This window comes from Phyllostomus discolor, chromosome 10 (genome assembly GCF_004126475.2).
Source record: "Phyllostomus discolor isolate MPI-MPIP mPhyDis1 chromosome 10, mPhyDis1.pri.v3, whole genome shotgun sequence".
Lineage (NCBI taxonomy): Eukaryota > Metazoa > Chordata > Mammalia > Chiroptera > Phyllostomidae > Phyllostomus > Phyllostomus discolor.
Window position 1 is genome coordinate 17827196 of NC_040912.2, and position 24595 is coordinate 17851790.

Sequence of the window (24595 nt, forward strand, 5' to 3'; positions counted from 1 at the left end):
ATGACCAGTCTCTTGAGAGTTGCAAAGCAAGTGCACCTGCTCCCTCTCCTCGCCAATCTGAATGTCTTTGGAATCCACCCCAGAAGGAGAACTGGAATGAATAAGCTCCACAGATCAACTAGGATTACTTCTACCTAAAATATTCACTGCCTCTGAATTTGGCTGTGGCCCCCAGGAGGAGGTGGACTAGAGTTCTGCTCTCTACTTACTAGGCACGCAAAGCTGCAGATACCAGCTGCCGGACAAGAGGGGAGCTCTGCCTTCCTTTGGCCCAAGAATTTGTGGAGCTAGTTCACACTTGATTAGCTAAAATTCGTGACTTTGGACATTCAGGAATGAAGTTCTTTTGCCATTAAAGAGCCTTCGGTTCTCCTTTGCAAACTTGCAGGACAGACCTGTCAGCCAGGGGGAACGGATGTCTCAGAGCCACGTGGCACTTTAAAACTTCCTTCTCGGCAGCTGGAAGGAACAGGGGAATTTCCTCAAAGTCTCCCTGCAGCTGCAGAATTTGGACGACTTGAACGTAAGAATACGCAGGCTGGTGGTGATCTCAGAGGCAACCCTTTGGACAGAACTTCATATATTTAGAAAATCTGAAACAAATACTTCTCCTCTACTACAGCCTGCTGGGAAATCAGTATCCTTTATGATTGGATAATGGAGCAAATTCATAATCAAAGGCCAGTAATCTTACAGGATACGCCTTGGAGCTACCAAGCAACTTATTTTATAAATCATACTGAATTATCTCTAGCAGTATTCTTACATTAACGTACAAAACCAAAACGCTACAGACAAATCCTCCCAGGTGAAAAATATCCATCTAGCCTAAGCTAGGCATTTTAGCCTCCAAGTTCATTGTACAATTCATTACTTTAGCGCTGGGATGTCGCCAATGCGTTTTCATAGAGACTCAATGGCTACTGATTATTTTCACAGAATCACAAAACAGTAGCAGAAGAGGTTCCTTAGAACGTAATAATAAAAGACTCTTAAGGATAAGATGAACAGTTTACCAATCTTCTTCCTCCATAATTTCAACAAATTTAGAAAGGTTAGAAAAATTTTCCCCGATCCACAGTCTTCATCTGCTGTCCTTCCTTCAAGTTTTTGCTTTATCTTTCTAACAGAACCTACAGTACTAGAAGTCTACTAAATTGTTTTTAATTTACTCTCTTATAAATATGTAAACCAGGAATTATTAATTACTTAAAATGTCATTTTGCATGTACACGGGACAGTGCGTGCCGATGTCCTCCTTTTTGTTAAGCTGTAGGACCTTGCTGCTGTAGTATATCTAGGCCTTCAACACGTTTCTTTAATGGTGAACTATGACCTACACTGAAACTTAAGCATGGTTGCAAAATACACGGACAGTTGGGTTTCAATGTCTCAGCACCAAGTGCTTGCAGTAAGGCTACACCACTATATGTGAAAAACAGCCATTCCTACCAAGCCCTGGAAATGTTTATCAGGTTTTCATTCCCTTTATCTTCGTTTTAACTTAACTTAGTATTTCTTCCCATGGCTTTGTCTGCACTCTCCGCCCTTGTGGAGTGCCTGCTTAACTGAATCGGAGGCTGGATGGTGAGGCCACGACTTCCCAATAAGATTTAATTATGAGTGCAGATATGAACAAGATTTAGACTATTAAGCCTTGCACTTCAAAAAAAAACTTTTAACATATTTTGCCTTTAAATCTTTTATCACCTGCAAAAATTAATTAAGTGCAGATGTAGCAGGTTCGCTTTGGATGCCAGGGTTCATTTCCTGTCTATGCTTTGTCAGACAACCTATTACACCTCCTCGTGAACTGGAGGCAAACCGAAAACGGGGCTCATAAATCACCAGCCAGCTCTCTTTCGCCCTTGCCTGGGTTGGTCCTTTTGTATGGGGCAGATCTCCAGCTCATTATTCCTGAATATACTATAGACAACATGCCAAGTGTCATCTGCATTTAAACAAGCCATTTGTTAAACAAATTATAACTCTATTGTGTAAGAATGTATCATGTTAAAATGCAAGACTAATCTAATGCCTCTGACTTTAATCACTCAGGGTCCCTGCTGGGAGTCATCCCAAACTGGCATACGTGATCTGAAATCTTCTCAGAAAGAATGACATGCTGACTTGTTTTAATAATACCACTGTTGCACAACAAGCAACATGATTGCTAACCAAGGGAAGTGGCCAATTGGTTACCAAAGCAACAGCATTCTTTCCAGCACATCTGACTGTTTAAAGTCTATATTCTGTAGGGAAAAGTAAATTCAGGTTCTGTTGGGTTATTTTAACTGTGGAAGTATCAATTCATTTAAGGATCATAAAAGTTGCCCTGATCTGCGCCTTCTTCTCATTAAATTGCAGTTAACACCATGAAAGTGAAACGTGAATGTTTATGGTTTCAGAACTGCAATCCTGAATTTAATGAGTTTCCACATTCAAAGGAAACACACCCTTCAGTTGTTTGCAAGTGCTAAAAGCAAGACAACCTCACAGAGAAATACAAAGTCACTCTCTTTTATCTAGAGGCACTGAAAATGCAGCTCTGGCCAGGAATACATACCAGATCTACAATCAATATCTTGCTTATATTTAGTTGGTCTCTCAAGTATTTGGCGGTAATTGCAACTGAATTAAAAAAGCAGAACCCCCTGCGGAATAGAGAAGAACAGAGAAATAAGAAAGCAAATCAGCCGGGAAAACCATTATAAATAATGTTCAGAGCATTTTAAAAAATGCTATATGATCTCTGAAGCCATAAATCTGCTTCTGGGAGTACCTCGCAAGATTTTTCATTCCATCTGCTAACAATTAGAGGCTTCAGAGACATGCACGGGGCAGGTGACTGCCAGGAACCGTGGCGCTTGGAGATGGGCAACCGTCCCTGGTACTTACATGGCTGTGGATTCTTCCGCGTGATGGCCTGGGGGCCTCACAACAGCAAATCCATTCTGTAAGAACAAGATATGTTTCCAATGATCAGCTATGGGAGGATGGCTTGAATCTCCGAGTACTACAGAGCATCGGGCATACGTAAAAAGACTGAAGTATAGATGGAGGCTTCCGAGTTTGTTTCACTGCCCCATCACCATTGCACAGAATCAACATAAACAATATAAGTGATCCCATTTTCTCAGATTGTGCCTTAAAAAAAAAGGCTCACCCCAGAGCCAAGGGAAGAACAGGGGTTTGGGAGCTTGTACCTAGCTGGCAAATGTGCACGTCAGCTGTTACCCTAGCATAATTCATATTCAAGAGCAACTTCTTATTTTATGACGCCAACATCCTACAGAGGGAGAAGAAAGTCACTCTTGGTGCAGGCTTGGGTCAAAGTTCGGAAAAAACGGGGAAGATCCAAAGTGAAAATTCTTTAGCTGGATTCCCTCAATGGTTATTTCCACTTCAGTGTCAGCAAAATGATAAATTTACACTCACACACCCACATGCACACAAAAGAAAACCCAGAAAGGTGAAAAAGAGAACAATGGAAAGCCCATATTTCTTCCAGCCTATAAATTTAGCTTGGATGGCTGCCAAGACTTGCAACTTTATTGGATTCCCTAAGTCAATTTCTAGCCCGCATTCTGGAATTTTATAAAGAATTCCAGGGCTGAGTAGCAATCAGATCTGTCCATGATCAAGGAATGCCTTAACCTCCAGATTAGCTGGAATGCCTCACGGAAAGCTGAAGGAACTCCAGCACGCAGGCAGGGAACTATAAATCCTTGCAAAGCCAGAATGCTCAGAAACATTGGGTTTCTTGACATGAAAAAAAAATCATTTATCAGATGGTTTACACCACCTTTCACTTAACTATGACTCGAGTGTTATGCTCCAAAGACAATGTTTTTTTAATATACAATCCTAAAACTTTTGAAATAATTTCAATATACCCCAGGGATATGTTTTCCAAATCTTACTACAAACACAAAGATGATATCAGGAAAAGTAGTCTATTCCCTAGGGCTTTCAGCAAACACAAATTTTTCTAGAATGGTATGGTAATTAACACACAATGGGTTGATTTGTTACATATTTTGATAAGTACATATATAATGATTAACTCAGGAGTAAATCAGAAGTCAAATATTACAGTATCAATTATAAATATATTGGTGATATACAAATGGTGATATATTCCCTATTCCTGTTATTAAGGTACTTACTATCTTTCTGATATCTATGATAAATATGAAAGAAACTAAAGGAGTTCTGACAATGGAGAACTCAGTAAAGATTCAGATAGGTGGCATGTATTTTATTGGGAAAACAACAAGGTGAAACTAACAACAACTATAATATAAGGCAATGCAATTAGCATGCAATAATCTTTACATTTAGATTAACATTAATAATAATCTTTTACAATTCAATTGAAAATACTGCCTTATGGGTAAAAGTAATGGCTAGACAACACAAAGAAGATCAATCCAGTGATCAATAAACTATTCAGTTTATATAAGTAATCAAATGAAAGTGTATGAAAAGCCCAATGGAAAGGCATTTTTCCCAACCAAGAAGCAGAAAATTTTAAAAATACTTTATGTTGACAATGGAGTTGTGCCTTATACACTCATAAATGCTGCTTGTAGGAGGATAATTTATTATGGCCTTTTTGGAAAATAACCCACTCTATCTAGAGCTTTTAAAATATTTATATACTCTTTGAACATATAAGTAATATAAGAATAAGTAATCTACTTAAAGGATTTTTGCCCTAAAGGTGTTATTTACTGTGCAGACAAGTATTTACGTAAAAGATGTTTTATTTATAACAGGAAAAATCGAAGTTAACTGATTATAGGAGAATGCTTATATGAATTATGGTACATCTATACTGCAGGATATTAGACAGTTGTTAAAATTTTGTTATAAATAATTAGTGGAACAAAAACACTCATAAGTTTCAGAAGTATTAGTGTTGAAAATAATATATACAGTATGATATATCTAAGTGATGGTATTACATGGGTTATTTTTAATTTATAATTTCATGTCCTTTCCAAATGGTTTTACAACTTATTTCTTGCACTTATTTCATAGTGAAAAAAAAAAAACATAAAAGGAGAACGTGGCAAGGTAGATTTTAATGGGCTGTGTTCAAAAAGGCAGAAAAATTGTTTGAAGGGCATTCTGGGCAGGAGGAAAAGCATGGACAATGGCTTAGAAGAAAGGAGTTTGGAAAATATTATATACAGGAAATCAGTCTAAACAGAGATCATGTTAAAGAAGAAACTGGAAATGAAATCACATAGGTAATTAGCTAGATTACAGAGGACAAAAATGTCAAATAGAATTTGAATTCCATCTTCCTTTTTTCTCTTACAGCCAAATTCCTTGAACAAAGAAAGAATCTGCCTTTCACTTTAAAATCTTCCACAGCAACCTCCACCATTCCACTTAAACTGCTTCTGAAACTGCTTGATTTGCGGTTGAAAAGTATCTTCTTGTTGCTGCAAACAAATTTCTCTGCAGTCATCACGATCCACCCAAACCTTCTGTGGTGCTCTCAGAAATGGTGAACTCCCTTACATTTCCCCTGTCTTCTAGGAATGTCCCCTTTCCTAAGCTGAAACCTGGCAATGCTGCTCCTCCCCGGATCTGTCTGCCCAGGTGGTAGCTCCTTCCTGACACCTTGCAGGGGATGGAGCTGGCCTTCTTGTTCCTCACGGCCGCACGGACAGCAGGTATCCCACGGCACCCACCCATCCCATAAAACTCTCTTGTAAACGCCGACTGGATCACCCAGAAGAGGGAAGATACAGCCCAGTGAGATGACAGACTGAGTTCCCCGCCAGTTCACTCCCCTTCCCACCTGTTAATCTTCCTCCTGAGGTCCATCCCACCACCTGCCGTTAGGATCCCACCCCCTCCTCATTTTCTACCATCATTGATGTTTTCTCACGAACATATTATATTGTCCATATTAAATTTCCAATTATATACATTTCATTGAGTTTTAAATAGGCTTATGTTTCTGCCATCTTGAAAGTAAATTTTATGTTAACCAAGATAATACAAATATATACATATATGAGGGGGACCCCCCAAAAGTGGAATTTATTTATAAAAAAGTGTGTATTTATTTTTACATGTTTAAACTTCTGTCACCTACATACTCTCCATTTGGTGCAGTACACCTATCGAGATGTTCTTTCCACTGCTCAAAACAGTTTTTGAACTTGATTTTGATGCCTTTTAGTGCTTCTGCCATTTTTTGTTTCACCTCTTCCACATCAACAAAACAGTTCCCTTTGAGGACTTTTTCATCTAGGGAAGCAAAGAAAAGTCTCTTGGGCGAGACTGAGAGAATAGGGAGGGTGGGGCATGGGGGTCACACCATTTTTGGTCAAACACTGCTGAACACACAGCACAGTGTGCCCAGGCACGCTTGTAAATCACCCATCATGAAATGGGCAAACATGTTCAGAGTCTTCAAAAAAGAAATTCACCAAACCTGAATGCCGCCTCTCACAACAATGCCAGCTGGTATCCTGATACAGATGCATTTCTAGAACATTCACTTAGTGGAGGAAGCCTGTACTAAAGGGGCCCACTTGCCAGAAGATAATTCCATTTTGGGGCTCCCCCCTCACATAAAAAGTGATAAATCTATTCTTAGTCCCACTGAACCCCCCAACTACCTTACTTATTTTCTTCCCCTTTAGCAACCAACATTCTTCAAAGGGTAGTCTACCTGGCTTTTTCACTTTTCCTTTTCCTCACCTCTGCCTCTGTCGCCAATCTCTACTTTCTCTTCCACACCCTCTAGTCCACTGAAGAGGTTTTACTTTGGTCACCAATGGCCTCCATGTCACTAAATCCAATGACATTTTTATGGTCTCGGCCTATTTGGTTCTTCATTAGCTTTCAACACTATTAGCTACACCTTCCACTTTAAAACCCTCTACCCTTGGCTTCTGTGACTTTGTATTCTCCTGGTCTTCTTACCTGTCTTCCTAATCATTCTCTCTTGAAGGTTCACAATCCTCGGCCTGCTCATTAAATACTGTAGTTACTCAAGACATCATCTTCAACTTCTCCTCTTCTCTTTCCACTCTTACTTCCTAGGCAATGCAACTGCTCTCATTAATTCAATTACCACCTCCCACCAGATACTTCACAGATTTCTATTTCCAGGGTGAACCCTCCACTGGGCACCAGACCAAAATAGCAGCCTAGTATTCATTATCTGCACTTGGCTATCCCAAGGTCATTTTCAAATTCAGTACATCCAAAATAGAACTCCTTATCTTCTCCCAGCCTTCTCTAACTTGCCAATGTCACCATGACTCATTCAGTGTCTGGAGTCAGGAGCTTTATCCTGAGCTATCCTTAACGGCTCCCTCCTCCTAGCCTTCCTCGATCTCATTTTAATTCATGACCAATTCCTGTTGATTTCGCTTCCAGATACCACTGAAATCTATGTACTTACAGCTGTATCCACACCTTGAATATTTGGCCTTCTGAATGTCTGCCTTTCTCTCCATTGCTCCTCCAGTAATTATTCTTGGTACTTTCAATAGCCACATAGATACCCCATTCAATACCATGATTTGTCAGGTCTCTGACTTGTCACCTTCAATAAATTTGTCTTCTGTTTACAGTCATACTTGTAGATCTTACCACTACCGGTAAGACATCTCCTCCATAATCTCAATGTCAAACATTCAAACATCACACTCTCCTCATATCCTATTTTCCAGTTAATGCTTCAAGTGCACTGAGACTTCCAGTCAATTGATCTTACTGAACTTTTGCTCTCATTTGTCCCTCCACCATATTCACTGCCCTCTTTCTCTACTTTAGGGTCCATTATATTCGGTTCTTGTAAGTACTTTCAGATACCTCATCCCTTGTTCCCTTCAACACACTCTCCTGATCTTTTACTCTGCTCAGGCTACCACAATGAAACGCCAAAGTCCTGGGGTGGGTGGCTTAACAACAGAAGTTTCTTTCTCTCATTCTGGAGGCAGGAAGTTGAGATCGAGGTCTGACAGGGTTCAGTTTCTCTTGCAAGCACTGTTCCTGGTCTGCCTTTTCCCTGGAGTCCTCACATGGCCTTTCCTCTGGTGCACATGCATAAGGAACAGAGAGAGAGAGAGAGAGAGAGAGAGAGAGAGAGAGAGAGGAAGAGGGAGAGGGAGAAAGGGGAAAGGAGAGAAGATACAATAGTGTCTCTTCCTTTTCTTATAAAACTGCCAGCCCTACCAACCAGATTAAGGTCCCACCCTTACGACCTCATGTAACCTTTATCACTCCTCACAGATGCTTTCTCCACATACAGTCACAGGGGCGGTTAGGGCTTCTCCACATACACGTGGGCAGGCACAAACCTCCCGTGCATAACAGACTTTCAGTCACCTTGTCCCTCTCTTCCTCCAACACAGTCCCCTGGTAACATCACTGCACTGATTAAACACAGCTCACATCTGCTCTGCTCCTGCACCTGGAACTGTATAAAAGGAACATAACTGGTCTTCCTTTAAATTCACGGCTACAAACCTCAGGTAGGCTCTTCATGACACCCAGCAATCATAACATATCCCTTGGTCAATTAACTCTCCGAGTCTTTCAGACGAGAATTTCTACCTTCTTTTTTCAAACCTCCGTTAACCCCTGCACACTCTTTACCCCTTGCTGATGACTTTGCTTCTCATTCCACTTAGAAAATAGAAGCAATTAGAATAAAATGTCCTCATCCTTCCAGCATAAAATCTACCCATCTTTCCCTTCCTTTGCCTCATCCTAGCTAAAGGCTACTAATTGATCTCTATATTTAATCCCACCCTCTCTGACCTATTCAAGGTAACCTCATCTACAGTTTTCCCCTCGCTCTCTGGTGTCATCAATTTTTTTCCTACGCTGGATTGTTGCAACCAGACTAAGAGTATATTTAAGTATCTCCTGTTAATAAGAACAAATTAAATACAAATTAAAGACAAATAACAGTATTATACAGGGCAGGGAAAAAGTAGGTTTATAGTTGTCTGTATGGAAAATAACACAATAATTAACAAATAATAATACAAGAATATTGTGTTCATGTACTCACAACTGTAAACCTCCTTTTGCCCCACCCTGTATTGTAATTCTATAATGTAACATATAAAACATAAAATCATATTTGCAAATAGTAATGTGACAAATAATAAGCTCTAAAATTTTGTACTCGCTTAATCCTAACAATATCTGAGGGCAGATATTATCCTCATTTCATAAATGAAAAAATTCAGTAGTAGAAAGATTAAAGAACTTGCTGAAGGTTCTTCAGGTTTATAACCAGCAAGTGACAGTGCTGGGATTCTATCCCAGACAGGCTGGCACCTTTGAACAGGTGCAGTTAATAAAAGCCAGCATTTAAGACTAGCCACATTGTGAACCTGGCCCCGCCCCCTCTTCAGCTTCACCTCCTACCAGCATCCACGTGTTTTCTCCGCTCCAGCCACACTGGCCTTGTTTCCCCCAGCCGCAGGCCTTTGCCCATGTTCCTGGTTCAGTGCAGAATGCCTTCCACTTGCCTGTGCCCTGCCTCTACCTGGACAACACACCCTCACCTGCCCATTTCAGTTCCAACATCGCCCCCACAGGGAAACCATCCCCGAGCCCAGGTACATCACAGTCATGCCCTCTGTTTGCAGTCTTAAAGACGTGCAGCCCTCATTCCTGAGAAGGTGTCTCAGTTTGTAATGATATCCCACTTAGTCTGATTGACTGATTTGTTTTATTTTTGATTATTGTGGTCTATGATTAACATCCCTATGTAAAAGTTAATTTGAATGAGAAGGAAAGGAGTCTGTCTTAATAACTGACGAAATTTCCATTTTCTTGTTAACTTTATCAAAATGTCAAACTTACTTGTGTATTCCTTAGATACAGTCAAACCCTCCCTAGGAAAGTAAAGGGTAGTCAGTAAGCATATCACTAGAACCACTCTAAGGGTTCGCTTTTTCGCTCCACCTTACCACAGTTCAAATTCTTCCACATCAACTCAGTGTACTGCAATGGCACTAATGGGAACTGAACATTGGAAAGTATGAATCTGATTTTTTTAGTTGTTGCATTCCTTAAGATAGTCTCAGGGACAGCGGAAATGTATATTTTCATTCCTCTAACATCCCCATGGTCAAATAGGTAAATTCAATGGATAACAAGGACCATAATGAATTTCCACTTTCTACATAGAGTAAGTTGGATTTCAGAAAGCATGATAATGTGGCCTAATTGCCACTGAGGAGAGTGACGTAGAAAATCAAGAACATACTGCATACGGAATCAGCCAATGCGTACAGAATCCATTAAGAGAAAAGCAAAGATCATTCATAAACTCTTAGAAATATTAAGTGATGAACTAGAGCTTAAACTACTCCTAATACCCAGCAGGCCTATTAGCCACATACTAAGTTTGATTTGTTTATTGTTTATAGAAGCATAACTATAGTGTACAGTACAGAAAGTCTGTGTGATATTTATAAACTGATGAGATTTGCTTCTCTGTTAAGAAGTAGTTGATCGACTATTAGCTTTTTACTTATTTTTTTTAATGTAATTCTAGTTGGGAAAGCTACAAGAATAAATCTTTCCTGTTGAAAATGTTTTATATATAATATAACTTACTACAATCCAAAGAGCAATTGAGCATGTCAGACTAGTTGATTGGAGTTCTGTTTTTAAAATTTCTTTTTTAGTGCACTGCTAATTTAGAGCTCAGTAATTGCCTCATGATGCCCAAGTATTACCACTACAGTATTTGTAAATGTACTAAAGTATCAATCCTCAGTGAAGAAATATGTATCAAAACCAAGCACAGCATGGAAAAACTCTATAGCATGTATTTCCAAGTAAAGATGTGATGGTTGAATTATTACTTCCAATACACTTGCTGAATCGAAATGTCATGTGCAATGACTTAAGTGCTTGAAGTATTTCACTGGAAGTCAAAATCCAAGGTACTTCTGATTCACACTGATGCATTATCCACTTTGAAAATAACTTTAAGATACATTCCTCTACCTACATACATAGGTTGATATTTAAAAGAAGAGTTGGAAATATGTTAATCTACTCAACATTCAATGATAACTATAATTATCAAGCATAGTGGTACATAAGCTATTTGGTGCTGGTATAAAGGCGTGCTGAAAACAGCCAGAACCTGCAATTTACATGACTATGCTAAGAGAGCCAATTTATCTCCTCTAACCAATCCGTGTGCTCTCCAGTGCCCTTTCTAGCCTCACAATAAAAGTGGTTGCTAAGTATTCAAATCTTTTTCCTGCTGATAGCTCAAAAGAGTAATGAAAATAAAGCATGCATTAACTGATTTGATACATTTTATGGACGGTAATAAACTCCCAGGTCTTTACATTAAGTTGGACAGAGGTAAAGAAGTCAGAAACACGGTCAAGATAATGCTTTTGAAATATTTAGGCAGAAGATCCTGATGTTCTCCTCTTATACTAAAAAATTTTGTTTCTCAAAATCATGGCTTTAAATAAATGTTATCTTCTATTGAATCCTATTTGGGTTTCTTAATTGTTGTGTGGGGTCTTGGTTTTGTTTGTTTGCTTTTTGTTTTTTGGTTGAGTGGAGGTAATGATATTTGTTGTAACAAGATTTAAAATACAAATAATTCTGTTCATCTTACTACATTAAGTACTTCATTAAGAGGAATTCCCTTCCTGCCATTCAGGTAAAGTTCAATAAGGCAAAAATGTCCATCAAAATTTTCTAGCATCTGGTGGGACACCTATGATGGTTCATTTGAACTTGACTGAACTCTGTTCCCCCCTCCAAAGTGGTGCCAGTTACACTCAACATAGAGGTATGAGAATCCATTCTTTTTGCCAACAAAACTGAAAATTTTTCAATGGCAATTACATGAAAGTCAGGTGAATGCTACCTTCCCTTCCTATCACTCTGCTAATGGATTTGGGGGTTTAGATCATCAGAAACCCACTTAGGAGAACAAAAAAACAGCTACTGACATGTTCTGCCTTGCTTTCCCCACTCCTGTTTACCTTGTGGGAGCTTGTACAATTCTCTCAGATTCCACTTTCCGGGAATGGCTCAGGCATAGCAGTACTGTTAATGGCCTGTTAAATAACCTGCAATCTAGAGCTGACCATTATGAATGATACAGCGAATCACTCGTGCAATATGCCTTACACAGTAGTCTTCCCTTTTCCACTGGGGTCACGTTCCAAGGCCCCAGTGGATGTCTGAAATGGCAGGTAGTATGAAGCCCTCTCTATATTATGTTCTTTCCTATGCATACATACCTATGATGAAGTTTATAATCCATTTATACATCAGGCAGAGAAAGAGATTATAACAATTACTAGTAATCAAATAGAATAATTATAACAATATACTATAGCAGTAAATGTCACGTGAATTCGCTCTCACTCAAAATACCTTATTGTAGTGTACTCATCTTTTTACTTAAAGAAAGCACTTTATGGCTTCTCCTTGGCAAACCCAAATTGTCAGCATCACTATGCTTGCACTTGGAAGCCATTATTAAGTAAAATAAGGGTCACTTGAACAAAAGCTCTATAATACTAGGACAGGTGATCTGAGTCCCCAGACGGCTACTAAGTGACTGATGGGCAGGGAGCGGACACCACACAGGTATGCTGGACAAAAGGATGATTCTCGTCCCGTGCAGGATAGCATGAGATATCAGACGCTACTAAAACTGGGCACAATTTAAAATCTCTAAATTGTTTATTTTCAGAATTTTCCATTTCATATTTTTGGACTGCAGTTGGCTGTAGGTAACCAAAACCACAGACAACGAAACTGCATTCAAAGTTCCTGTGAAATAGTAACTGTAGATCTTTGCTGTACTTGGAAGTCTTCCTCTTTAGCTACACTAATATCTGTGAGGAAAAAATAGTTCCCCGTGATTTCCCAGCTTTACTTCCTTGCAATAAGATCTTACTTAGAAATAAAAGAAATTCATTATGCCTAGTAAACATCACAAATAGTTTGTCTGCCTTAATTGTGAGAGTCTTAGAGAAGACAGAAAGAGAGAGAAAGAGATTATATTACTTAGAGACCTACTACTGACACATGCTAGACTTTATCCACTTGTGCTCAATTCCATAAGTTTATAAGAAATACTGTGTAATATCTTCATTGTTAATTCTCTATATAAAATATGAAATCTAGTTTTGTGACCTTTTCTGAAGCGAGGGAACTGAACAGGAATATGAGAATAAAAAAATACTGTGTTGCAGGATACTTGAACACTCAGTTAATAGGTATCTCCTACTGATATTAGAACTATTTGTATTGGGGTAAAATTTGGCATTCAAATTAGTAAATCAAGTCTTTTGGGTTCCCTAAACCTGCATTCACTGGGATGCATCTTATTTTGGAATATACTAATATACGCCTTAAAACGAGTTAACTTCGGTCTTTAAAAGGGGCTTTCTAAATAGAGAGTTTGCTTGAGAATCAATGCTATTAATCTACAGCCTCTGAGGGGAAAAACTTTCACAAAGAAAGTTTGTCTCTCACATGCTAGAATCTGGGAGGTTAAAGGAAGCAGGGAGATTTGCCAAGAAAACAATAAGGGACATATGGGAATACCATTTTGTTTCTTTGAGTGAGCTCAAGGGAGCCAGGAAAACAGGAGCCCAGCATTAGCAGTTTAACTGAATGGTGGACCTCAAAGCATATGCGCAGCTGCCAGCCCTTCTCCCTGAAGAATCCAGAAGGAAGGAGCTTGATGACAGCACTGGAAAACAGTTCTTAGGAAGCCTGGCATTTGTGGCCCATAATGCCCACAGCCTTGAGCTTGGCAACGATGTCGCTATAGATAGGAATAAACACATTCATGAAGAACCAGTCTCCTGGTGGAAGGAAGACAGGGCATTTGATGGTGCTTATATTACACATAATTTAAGCTGAGCCCTGAATGAAAATAATAACAATGGATTCACTATGAAGAAGTTTTTGTTGTGTGTGTGGTGGGGGAAGACATCAGGATGTGGGTCTTGGTAAGGCAATAATAACCCACTGAAAGCAATTTGCTTAGTTTATCAACCAGTGGTTTCAGTTGACAAAATGCCCAACAATTTAATTCCCTTAACTTTTTGAAACATGACTGGTTTTTGGACCACACTGACCGAAAAAAATCAGGTATTTTTCATCACGTAAAAAGAGCCTTAGTATGAAAATTTCTAAAGATGAGAAAGTAGGGCAAAGAGTTTTTGCTTTTGTTTTTTTTTCTTTAAGATCCAGAACAGAAAACATTTTTAAGACAGATGATCAGAGCCTCCTGTGAACATAAAATAATAGCATGACAGTATAATAGCAGTAATCATAATAGCATGGTATTATAATAATAGAAAGATTATTCTTTCTATTATTATATAGAAAGATTATTATATAGAATATTCTTTCTATTATAATAGAAAGATGATAGTAATGACCAAGACCTGAGCATAGATGGTATCGAGGGGAAAAGACTGCATCAAAAATGCCTCATAGTAAGGTCACTGTTGTTACACTCGCTCGCATCTTACTACAGTAGATTTGCATCCAATCAATGGTCGTTTCTCAGTAGCTTTTGGTGCATACATACATTTATTTAATTAGATACATAAAATTTCAAAAATTTTAAGAGTGGCAATGTACATTTTATAACAATTATCAAAATGTCTAGTGTTTATGTACATAATTTTTAACTGTGGCCCTATTATTCTTACTCTAATTGTGAATTTTCTTCTTTCATTAAATCCTAATTCTCCATGAGACTTTAACATGAATAGCTACCAATAATTAAATTGGTCGACTCAGTTAAAAGTAGGCAACTGAATAAAAATTTCAACTCAAGGAATTAAATTATGTACCATTATATACATTATAGCATCATGTAGAAAGAATACTGAATCAACTGATCAGACTTCTCATTTTAGAAGTTCATGGTGTTCAGTATGAAATTTACTGTCATATAAAATTACAGAGATGTGAAATACTTACATTCTCCAACTGTATATGATATGTACAATTTAGACACTGATATCAAAGAGCAAAACTCTTTTTGCAGAGATTAAAGAAAAAAAGCAAGGAAACATCTGCATTATACATAAATCAGCAGGTATCAAATTGAATACTATCAAATATTAAAAATAAACATACATTAGTTGGGAGATTTTTCCCCATTATATTTGCTCTATACTTAAAATATCAAAAATATAGCAGTAGAAAACCTTGTAAGTAAATGTGAAATTTGAGAGTGTAATTTATTTCAGGAAGCATTCTCTCCCATCTAAGTTATTTAAAAAATATCATCAGGACTCAGACTAAATGTGTAAAGTAGGTGCCAGGGACTGAGAAGAGCTCAGCAAGGTTTGGAGAGGAGAGATGTAAACAGACTCTGAGGGCGGATGCAGCAATTTTAGTCAGTATGAGCTAAACCACATACAAGTAATGAAACCTGGACAGTCTGAGGCAAAGAACCAGATGAAGAGGCTAGAATAGGCAGATCCAGTTACCATGGAGCAGGCAGTCAAAACTCCAAACTAGAAAGTGAAATATTAGCCATCAGAAAAGCAGATGGGCAGGATAAGAACCTGCAAGGAAGCAGACTGTGCAGTAGGATCATCACAGACGGGCCAAGTGGGCAACAGGTCTTGATTTCTGAGTGAAAAATCTAAGTAGTAGGCAGCCTCACCTTTTAACCTAGGAGTTAGAAAGTATTTGCATGTCTGTCATTTTTCTGAGGTGTAAATAATTCCATAAGTAAATTAAAAGTTGTCATAAAGAGTCGGGGCACTCGGTACACAGGAGGTGTGAAGGTCAAGAACAAGGCCATTTCCCATAAGAGTGAACATGTGACTGACAAGGTTTCTCCCTTTCTCTGGTGTTCGGTAGCCATTCACAGCAGATGTGTAGAGAGCATATAAGTGATATGCATGTTCTTTCTTTCAATTCAAGGTGAATAATCAAGTCAAGTACTAGGTCAATGTGCCGCCATTACAACTGCTGGCAGGTGCTCCTCATACGTGTGAGAGAGAAAATGTGAAACGGGAGAGAACATCAACATCCTCTCAAAAACACGTTTGTTTTAGAGATCCACACTCAGTTTAGAGGAAAAAGGTACGTACGTACAAAACTTCAGTTCTGCAATAGGAACAATGTAATATGAAATAAACCAAAAAGCACATTTTTCTTTAAATCATTCAAAAACTTAGGACACAAAGAAATTTTTTAAAAAGATTTTATTTATTTATTTTTAGAGAGGGAAGGGAAGGAGATAGAGAGAGAGAGAGAAACATCAATGTGCGGTTGCTGGGGGTTATGGCCTGCAACCCAGGCATGTACCCTGGCTGGGAATCGAACCTGCGACACTTTGGTTTGCAGCCCGCGCTCAATCTACTGAGCTATGCCAGTCAGGGCTCACAAAGAAATTTTTAAAAGAATTAAACTCCAAAGCAGAGGGCAGGAGAAGGAAACCATGCAAACCTCTACTTGTTTTTAAATACAATGCTTAGTATATTATCAAGTATTATAAGACATGTAAAGAAGCAAAATAATGAGATGTATAATCAAGTGAAAAATAAGGCACTACAAACATACAAGTGACTCAGATATTAAAACTATCAGATATTTTTAAATAATTATAATAAACATCTTTAAGAATCTGTAGGAAAAGTGGTGAAGAGAGATATAAAGGAGAACTTCAAAAGCAACCTGAAAGCTGTAAAAAAGAATTAACCAGGAATATTAAAAGTGTGCACTGCACTGTGGGAAATAAGAAATTATTTGAGCGGGATAAATGACAGTGTGGGTGTAATAGAAGACAAAAAACAATGAACTTGACTACAGGTGAAGAGAATTATCCAGATAAAAGTACACTGAAGAAAAAAAGACTCAAGTACATGCACAGACCCTCAGTGCACACTGGGACAGTGTGGGGTGACCTAATGAACATAGAATGGGACTCTAAAACACAGAGGGCATAGAGAATGGGGTAGAATAAAGTATGTTAAGAAATATCCGGAAGAACTCTAAAGGACACATGGACAAAACCAAGGAGGGGTGGAAGCAGGGGAGGGAGGTGGGAATGGCTGGTGTGGGGGGGAGTAGTGTTGGGTAAAGGCAGACAATGGTAGCTGAACAACAATAAAATAATTTTAAAAAAGAAATATTAACTGAAAGTTCTCCACATTTTATCAAAAACAGCCAGCACTGACACTTGAAACCCAGTGAACTTCATGCAGGATACAAACAGAGATGTAAATGAACATGTATGAGGGACCCATGGACAGAGCCAAGGGGGGATGGGATTGAGTGTTGGGAGCCACCCTGCTTGGTTTCAGGAGCTGTAACCCCCCATGGCTAAGGCTGAGGGAGCGACCTTCGGACCATAAGCCACTAAGAAGACAAAACCTATCTCCCTGGCAGGAGAGTCACTTCTGCTCCTTTTTTCCATAACTGACCCCCAATGCTTGATCAGTTAGCCAATGATGGGTAAGATTCCTCAAGTGGGAAATTACCTAAGACAGGCATGATCACGTGGAGGCCTCAGGAAAGGACTTGGGGGCTATGGAGAAAGTGGGTGATGGACCCTTGCCCCTCAGCTTTGACAGAGCCTGAGTCCTCATTCTCTCTGTGAGAAGTCTCATAACCTCTTGGCTGCCTTACTTCCCCTGCCTGACTTAAGCCTGAAATAATGACGGTGGTGCAGCCCTGGGCAGGTAAGGGCGGGTTCCCCAGGTGATCAGGCCTAAGAAAGAATATATAAAATCCTGTGAAACCTGCTTTGCTAAGAATGCTCTCAATTAAATGATAAGGGTCCAAGCAGGAACTGAGTTTGTTTCCCAAAGTTTTGTAGCCCTTTAGCAAACAGACCCTGACTCAGAATAAGCCTTAGTAGTTCTTTGTATGCTATCTACTGTTTGATCCTTACTGCCTGACAATGATTAATGAACTTTACCTGTATTCCTGTGCAAATTAAAAGCCAATAAAAAACCTGTGAAGGCAAGGATCGGGGCGCTCTCCTTTGAGAGAGTGGCTGTGCCATCCCTTTTCCTCCACAGGACTTGGTAGTCCGTGTGAATGTATCTCATATATCATCCATACCGCCACAGACACTGCGGGCCGGTGTCCCCGTCAATTGAGGGTGGGAGGTGGGTGTGGGTGGGGTGGAGAAAAGTGGTGGTGAGAAAATGAAGACAGCTGTATTCGAACATCAATAAAAAATGTAAAAAAAAACTATCAAAAAAGAGAAAAACAGAGAAAACTATACCTAATCACAAAACTACTAAAAATAAATAAACAGAAATTCGAACAGACGGAGAGAAGAAAGATGCACTAACCCATTAAATAAAGAGATCAACGATAAGAATGACGGCTGATCTCACAATATCTAAAAGAAAGGCAAAGGGTAACGCTGCAAGGATATCTTTCAAGTGGGAAATAATGGCCAACCCAGAATTCTATATCAAGTGGTAATATCATTCAAAGATTAATAGAAAAGAAAAACATTTTCTTATAAACAAAAGATGAATCTGTTGCCTTAGGCCTGTAATACAAAGAAGGAAATTCTTCTGACTGAAAGGAAATTATACCAGATGGAAGCTTGGATCTGCCCCCACAGGGATACAGCAGACTAAGTAAGAAGATTAAATATGTGGCCAAATATAAAAGATGTCTTCTAGATTATCTCTCACCCACACATGTACACACAAACGCATAAATACACACAAATACTTTAAACTCGTTTCAAAACTTTCAACTATTCCAGTAAAAATAATGATAATTTACTCTGGAGATATATAATATGTGTGAGAGTAAAATGTATGATGAAATTAATACAGTGGGTAGGAGGAGATAAAGAGAATTACACTGTTAGCAGTCTCAATAAATATAAAATGATTCAAGTCATATAAAGTATATTTTACAACTGGCTATAGAAAGTATCTGGGAAAATCCCTAAATAGATACTAAGTAACATACTTCTAAATAATTCAGGTGTCAAAATAATCAAATAGGAAAGACGCCCTGGCTGGTGTAGCTCAGTGGATTGAGCGCGGGCTGGGAACCAAAGTGTCCCAGGTTTGATTCCCAGCCAGGGCACATTCCTGGGTTGCAGGCCATAGCCCCCAGCAACCACACATTGATGTTTCTCTCTCTCTCTCTCTCTCTCTCTCTCTCTCTACCTCCCTCCCTCCCTTCCCTCTCTAAAAATAAATAAATAAAATCTTAAAAAAATAATCAAATAGGAAAGAAACTATAAAGTATTTTGAACATAATGAAAATAAAAATGTAATATGCCGAAATTTATAGGATACAGCTAAAACAGTATTTATGGAGAAATTTATAATAGTTAATGATATTTTATTGTTTTTAGAGAGAGAAAAAAGGGGGAGAGGTGGTGGGAGAAGGAGGAAGGGAGGAGCACTGATTTACTGTTCCATTTATTTATGTGTTCATTGATTCTTTCTTGTATGTGCCAGGACCAAGGATTGAAGAGGCAATCTTTGCATAAGAGAAGGATGCTCTCAGCAACTGAGCTACCCAGGCATGGCCTATAATAGTTAATAATTTTGTTCTGAATACTAAAAATTTGTTTAGAAAGTAGATTTCAGGTGTTCTTACCATTAAAAAAGGCAACTTCTGAGGAAATAGATGTGCTAATTAGCTTGACTGTAATAACCATTTTACAATGTATCAAATTGTGATGTACTACACTACTACACCTTAGATGCATACAATTTTATTAAGAATAATAAAGATATTCATAGCGCTAAATGCCTACATTGGAAAAGATGATTCATCTTGTCTATGGCCTCAGCTTCCACCTTAACAAAACTAGAAAAAAAAGAGCAAACAAAGGCCAACTAAACAGAAAAAAAAAAGAAATACATAATAAAGATTAAATCAGTAAAATAGAAGAAAGAAAAGAATAAAGACTATTAATGAAACCCAAAGCAGTTTCTTTGAGATCAGTGACATTGATGAACTTCTAGCCAGGCTGGTCATAAGAAAAGAAAGAACACTAATTACCACTATCAGGAATTACAGAGGTGACAAAACGAGATAAAACAGTATTCACTTTGCAGAACAGTTTGCCATTTTGTTATAAAAACTACATACACACCTAAGCTATAACACAGTTATTTCTCTCCTGGCCATTTACCCCTGGGAAATAAAAACATTGGTCCGCAAACAGACTTGGAAAAGCATCGTCACAGCAGCTGTATCCATAATAGTGCAAAACTTTCCTTATACTAATCCAACAATTGCATGGCATTCATCAAGTAGAATACTGCTCAGCTATAAAATTTAAGAAGCTTAACAAACTTCGATGTCTCTCTCTCTCTCTCTCCTCCCTCCCTCTTCCCTCCACCTTCCTCTCTCTCTTAAATCAATAAAAACATTCTTAGGTGAGAATTTTAAAAAGGAATAGAAAGAAGAAAGGCTTTCTTTTAGCAGTGCAATTTGGAGCTCTCTTTTGGTTCTTCAAATGACCTCTGTCATGGCAGGAGTTGAAAACTGTCCCTCTTCTATTGGGAGCAATTGCAGGTTCCCCAGCAACACAGTCAGTTACCCCCAGCCTGCAACCTTCATGGCCGTGGGCAATGGACTTGCCGACCAGCCTCGCAACCCCCACCCGTTTTTTCACACGTCTCCAGTCTCACTCTACTGGGGAGTGGTAGGAGGATGCTGTTTGCCCTGGAAGGTAGATGTCTTCTGTGAAGTCCTTTCAAAACGATTCCAATCTGGCTTCCATCCAAAGTGTGCACTGGCCCACAAGGGGAGGGACACCCTCACCTCACCAACAGAGCCCGGTTCAGTGCAGCAGCTCACCGCCCCCCTCCTCAGGCCCGCATGGCGGTTTCAGCCAGCTCCACTTTGCATTCTCCTGGGGACAAGCTCAGACACTCTTCAATCTCTACGCAGCTCTCAAACTCCTGATACATCTGTCAGGCCCTCCAGGGAACTCCTTCCTGCCCCACCCTGGTGGTAGTCTAGAGCAGCGATTTTCAACCGGTGTGCTGTAAGAATTTTTAAAACATGTACTACCTGACTATTTAGTCAGGGGCACTGACCTCTTTTCCCTGAGATTATGAAATAAAAAAATGACAATAGCCAACACAACAGTAGCCATTTGGTGCAAAGGAATCAAAACATATATCTGTATTTTTGCCAGACTGGCAAAAAAATTATTTTTGGTGTGCTGCAGAATTTTAGTGATTCGTTTACACGTGCCATGAGATGAAAAAGATTGTCACTGGTCCAGAGTGATCCTACAGATTTATGTAACTCAACGCACATCAAGCAAAGGCCTGGAAAGCCACTCCTCCTGTGTGCAGACATAGGGATTTCCTTGGACACCTTCTCCACCTCCTGCACATTTAGCTTAGCTTGGGGGTTGGGGGGGGTAACAGGAATAGAGAATATCTAAAACATATAAAGTATGTTCAAAGAATCTTCCATCAAGCACATAAGTATCATCTAGTCTTTTAGGTAAGATGATCACAGGCTTATAAGACTATCTTTTAATAAATTCCCTCAAGTAGTGTCCATCAGGCATTTTTAACATCCATTTGTCCTTGGAGTGAGAAGTTGATCAAAATTGGAGTCAATGCAAATGTTCGACTCCATACCTTATTTGTTGTGCTGTTTTAGGATAAATGGTATAACATTTTAAGGAAGTCCAAGCTGGTGGCCAAAGGTATTTGAAATGACAATGCTGTGTAATAGATGTACGTGTGCATCCCATTATCCAGCACTGACTACCTAAGATCAACTCCCACCAGCGCCTCTGCAGGTAACTCAGGTCCACACACACAAGCCTTCCTGCAGATCCTGAGACATATGTCAAGACTTATTCTCTCCACCCTATGAGAAAGATTACGCATTTGCATCTTCTCTTGTATGGGTCATTCTTTCCCCACACGTCTACATGATTCTTCCCCTACATTATTCAGTTCAAATCTCTCCTTATCATTAAGGTCATCCAGAGTTAACAGAGCTAGTCCTCTCCCTACATCTTCCTCCGATTCTGTTGCATGCTTTTTTTATTCATAGCATGTATTTTTTACCTGAACTCATATCTGTATTTGTTTATCTATTTATCCTTCTCCATGAGAGCACTTAATGCCCCTGTCTTGGTGTTTTCCATGTTTATAGTAGCTCCTGGTATATAATAGGCACATAATATGTATTTGTTCTGTAAATAAGTAATTAATCATTGAAATCAGTAAGATTAGTATTGGTCTGATGCAGGTGACTTAACGCAAAATAGCAACATGGGTTTGTATTAAAATTTAGTTTTGCTAATATGTATTTTAAATAATTTTGAATCAGTAAAATCCACTATTGGACACATGGTATGAAAAATACAGAATCTCAAAGCCAAAATGATGATAAAAGCTATCAGAAAGAAAAAACACAATATCTAAAATAAATGATAATTATGTTGCCAACTGATACTTTTCTTGTAAAAACTGGAAATGAGAAAAACATCAGAACTCTCCAAAACACTGAGAGAAACTGCCAGCCTCAAGCTGCGTACTTTCCAGAACTATCCTTCCAGGGTGAGGGCGAAAAGATATCATAGATAAACAAAAACCGAGAATCCGCCACTAGAGTCACTTCTAAAACATGTACTGGAAGAAGAAAAACAACCCCAAATGGAAGTTTCAGATACAAAGATAAATGGTGAATAAGGAAAATGATAAATATGTAGGCGAGTATAAAGTAACAGTGATGGTTTAAAACAGTATTATAAGGTCTCAGGGATTTCATTTTTTAAAAAATATCTAAAACTAAAATACTGAATCGTAATAGCACATCAGTTAGGGCAGCATAACTGCCTTTAAAACATTCTAAATTTCTTGTATTGTTAGGGAGAATAGGAAATGATGAAGCTTGAAATTTATTAAATAGCTGGGTTAAATTTTAAGAAGCAATTACTAAAACAATAGGAATAATGTGTGTATTTTCTTAAAAACTAGACACAACATGGAATGAGACAGAAATTTCCATGGGAAACAAAGGAAGTGGTGAGTGAAGGAAAGAAGACACACAAACAGTAGGACGAGATGGCGAGATGAAAAACATAGTCTATGATGATAGAAACACATGTGTGCACACTACCAATCATCATCAATAGAAACGAATCTAACTCCTCAGGAACAATATATAGTTAAATTAGAGAACAGAATCCAGATGTGAGCTATTTACAAGAGATAGCTGTTACAGATCATGGAGAAAAAGCATGCAAGTAAAGGGATGGTCAACGAACCAGGCAAATGCTAGAAAAGAAATAAAAAGCTGGTAATTCTTTACAAAAAGCTTAACTGGATAATCACTAAATATTAAGAAAATGTTTAAGAAGAATGTAACAAATTTAATTGATCTACATCTGAGAACAGATGTCCATTGTAAGATGATGGCATTTGACACCCACAAGATTGGCAAACATTTTGAAATCTAAAAATGGTGCATAGAGGCAAGAATGAAGAGCACTGGGAATTTTTATGTGCTGGCTAGCCGGGTCTGAAATTGGCACAATGACTTTGGTAGTTTTTTCTCCGTGTGTCACTTTTTTTGCTGTTGTTCCTTGATTCTTCCATTACTACCTCCTTGTAAGTTAAATAAGTATTCTCTAGTGTACCATTTTAATTTCCTTGTCTTTTAATACATTTTTTTTTAGTTATTTTCTTACTGGTTTCTCAGTGAATTACAGTTAACACCTCAATTTTAACAATCTACTTCAGACATGAACAAAATTCAAAAACTTTGGTTTTGGTTCTAATTTTATTGATTTTAGAAAGAGAGAGAGGAGGGGAGAGAGAGAAAAATCGATTCATTCTTTGACTTATTTATGCATTCATTGGTTGACTCTTGAATGTGCCTTGACTGAGGATCGAATCCTCAACCTTGGTGTATTGGGACGACACTCTAATCAACTGAGCTATTCGGCCAGGGCCAAAAACTTTGTTTTGCTGTTATTTAGCTCCACTGCTAATGCCCTCCCTTGTGTTGCTATTGTCCTAAACATTACATCTTTAAGTACCTTGTTCCCATCAACACGGATTTCTGGTTATTGTTTTATCCAGTTGTGTTTTAACCTGAGAGGGGAAAAAGAGTTATAAACAAAAAATATAATTATACTACCATTTGTATTTATTTATGTAGTTACTTTTTATTGATGCTCTTATTTTTTTTTTCCTGTGGATTCATGTATATCTTTGTGTGCCTCACAGTTTTATGTTGAAAACTGAGCATTTCGAACAACACACCGCGGCAATTGGGAAATCAGATTTTTCATCCCTCCCCAGGGTTTGTTATGGTTGTTTTGTTCGTTTATTGACTTTATGAATTAGTTCTATAAAGTCTGCACTGTAGGCTGAGTGTGGCACAGAGAAGTCCTTGCTTGGTGAATTGAGTGGTAGCTTAAAGACTGGACAGAGGTTTCCTCAAATGCCTGGAACCAGCAGGACCCAGTCTTTCTCAAGGGGTCCTATGTGTGTGTGTAGGGCTCACTTTAATATGCAGCCAGGTAGCTGGAAGCTCCACTTTGGCCTTCACTTCCCGTTTGAGCAGAGCCTCAAAGACAGCT

At 38.6% G+C, this 24595-nt stretch overlaps 1 protein-coding gene across 1 annotated transcript in view; it reads right to left on the minus strand.

Moving 5' to 3' along the window:
• HDAC9 (histone deacetylase 9) overlaps nt 1-24595 on the minus strand; it is an 825092-nt gene that overhangs the window by 162186 nt on the left and 638311 nt on the right. Inside the window, exons 19-20 of the mRNA XM_036010543.1 lie at nt 2899-2954; nt 2567-2654 (exon numbers count right to left, since the gene is read on the minus strand). Coding sequence (XP_035866436.1) covers nt 2567-2654; nt 2899-2954 — 144 coding nt within the window. The remainder of the gene's footprint in view (nt 1-2566; nt 2655-2898; nt 2955-24595) is intronic.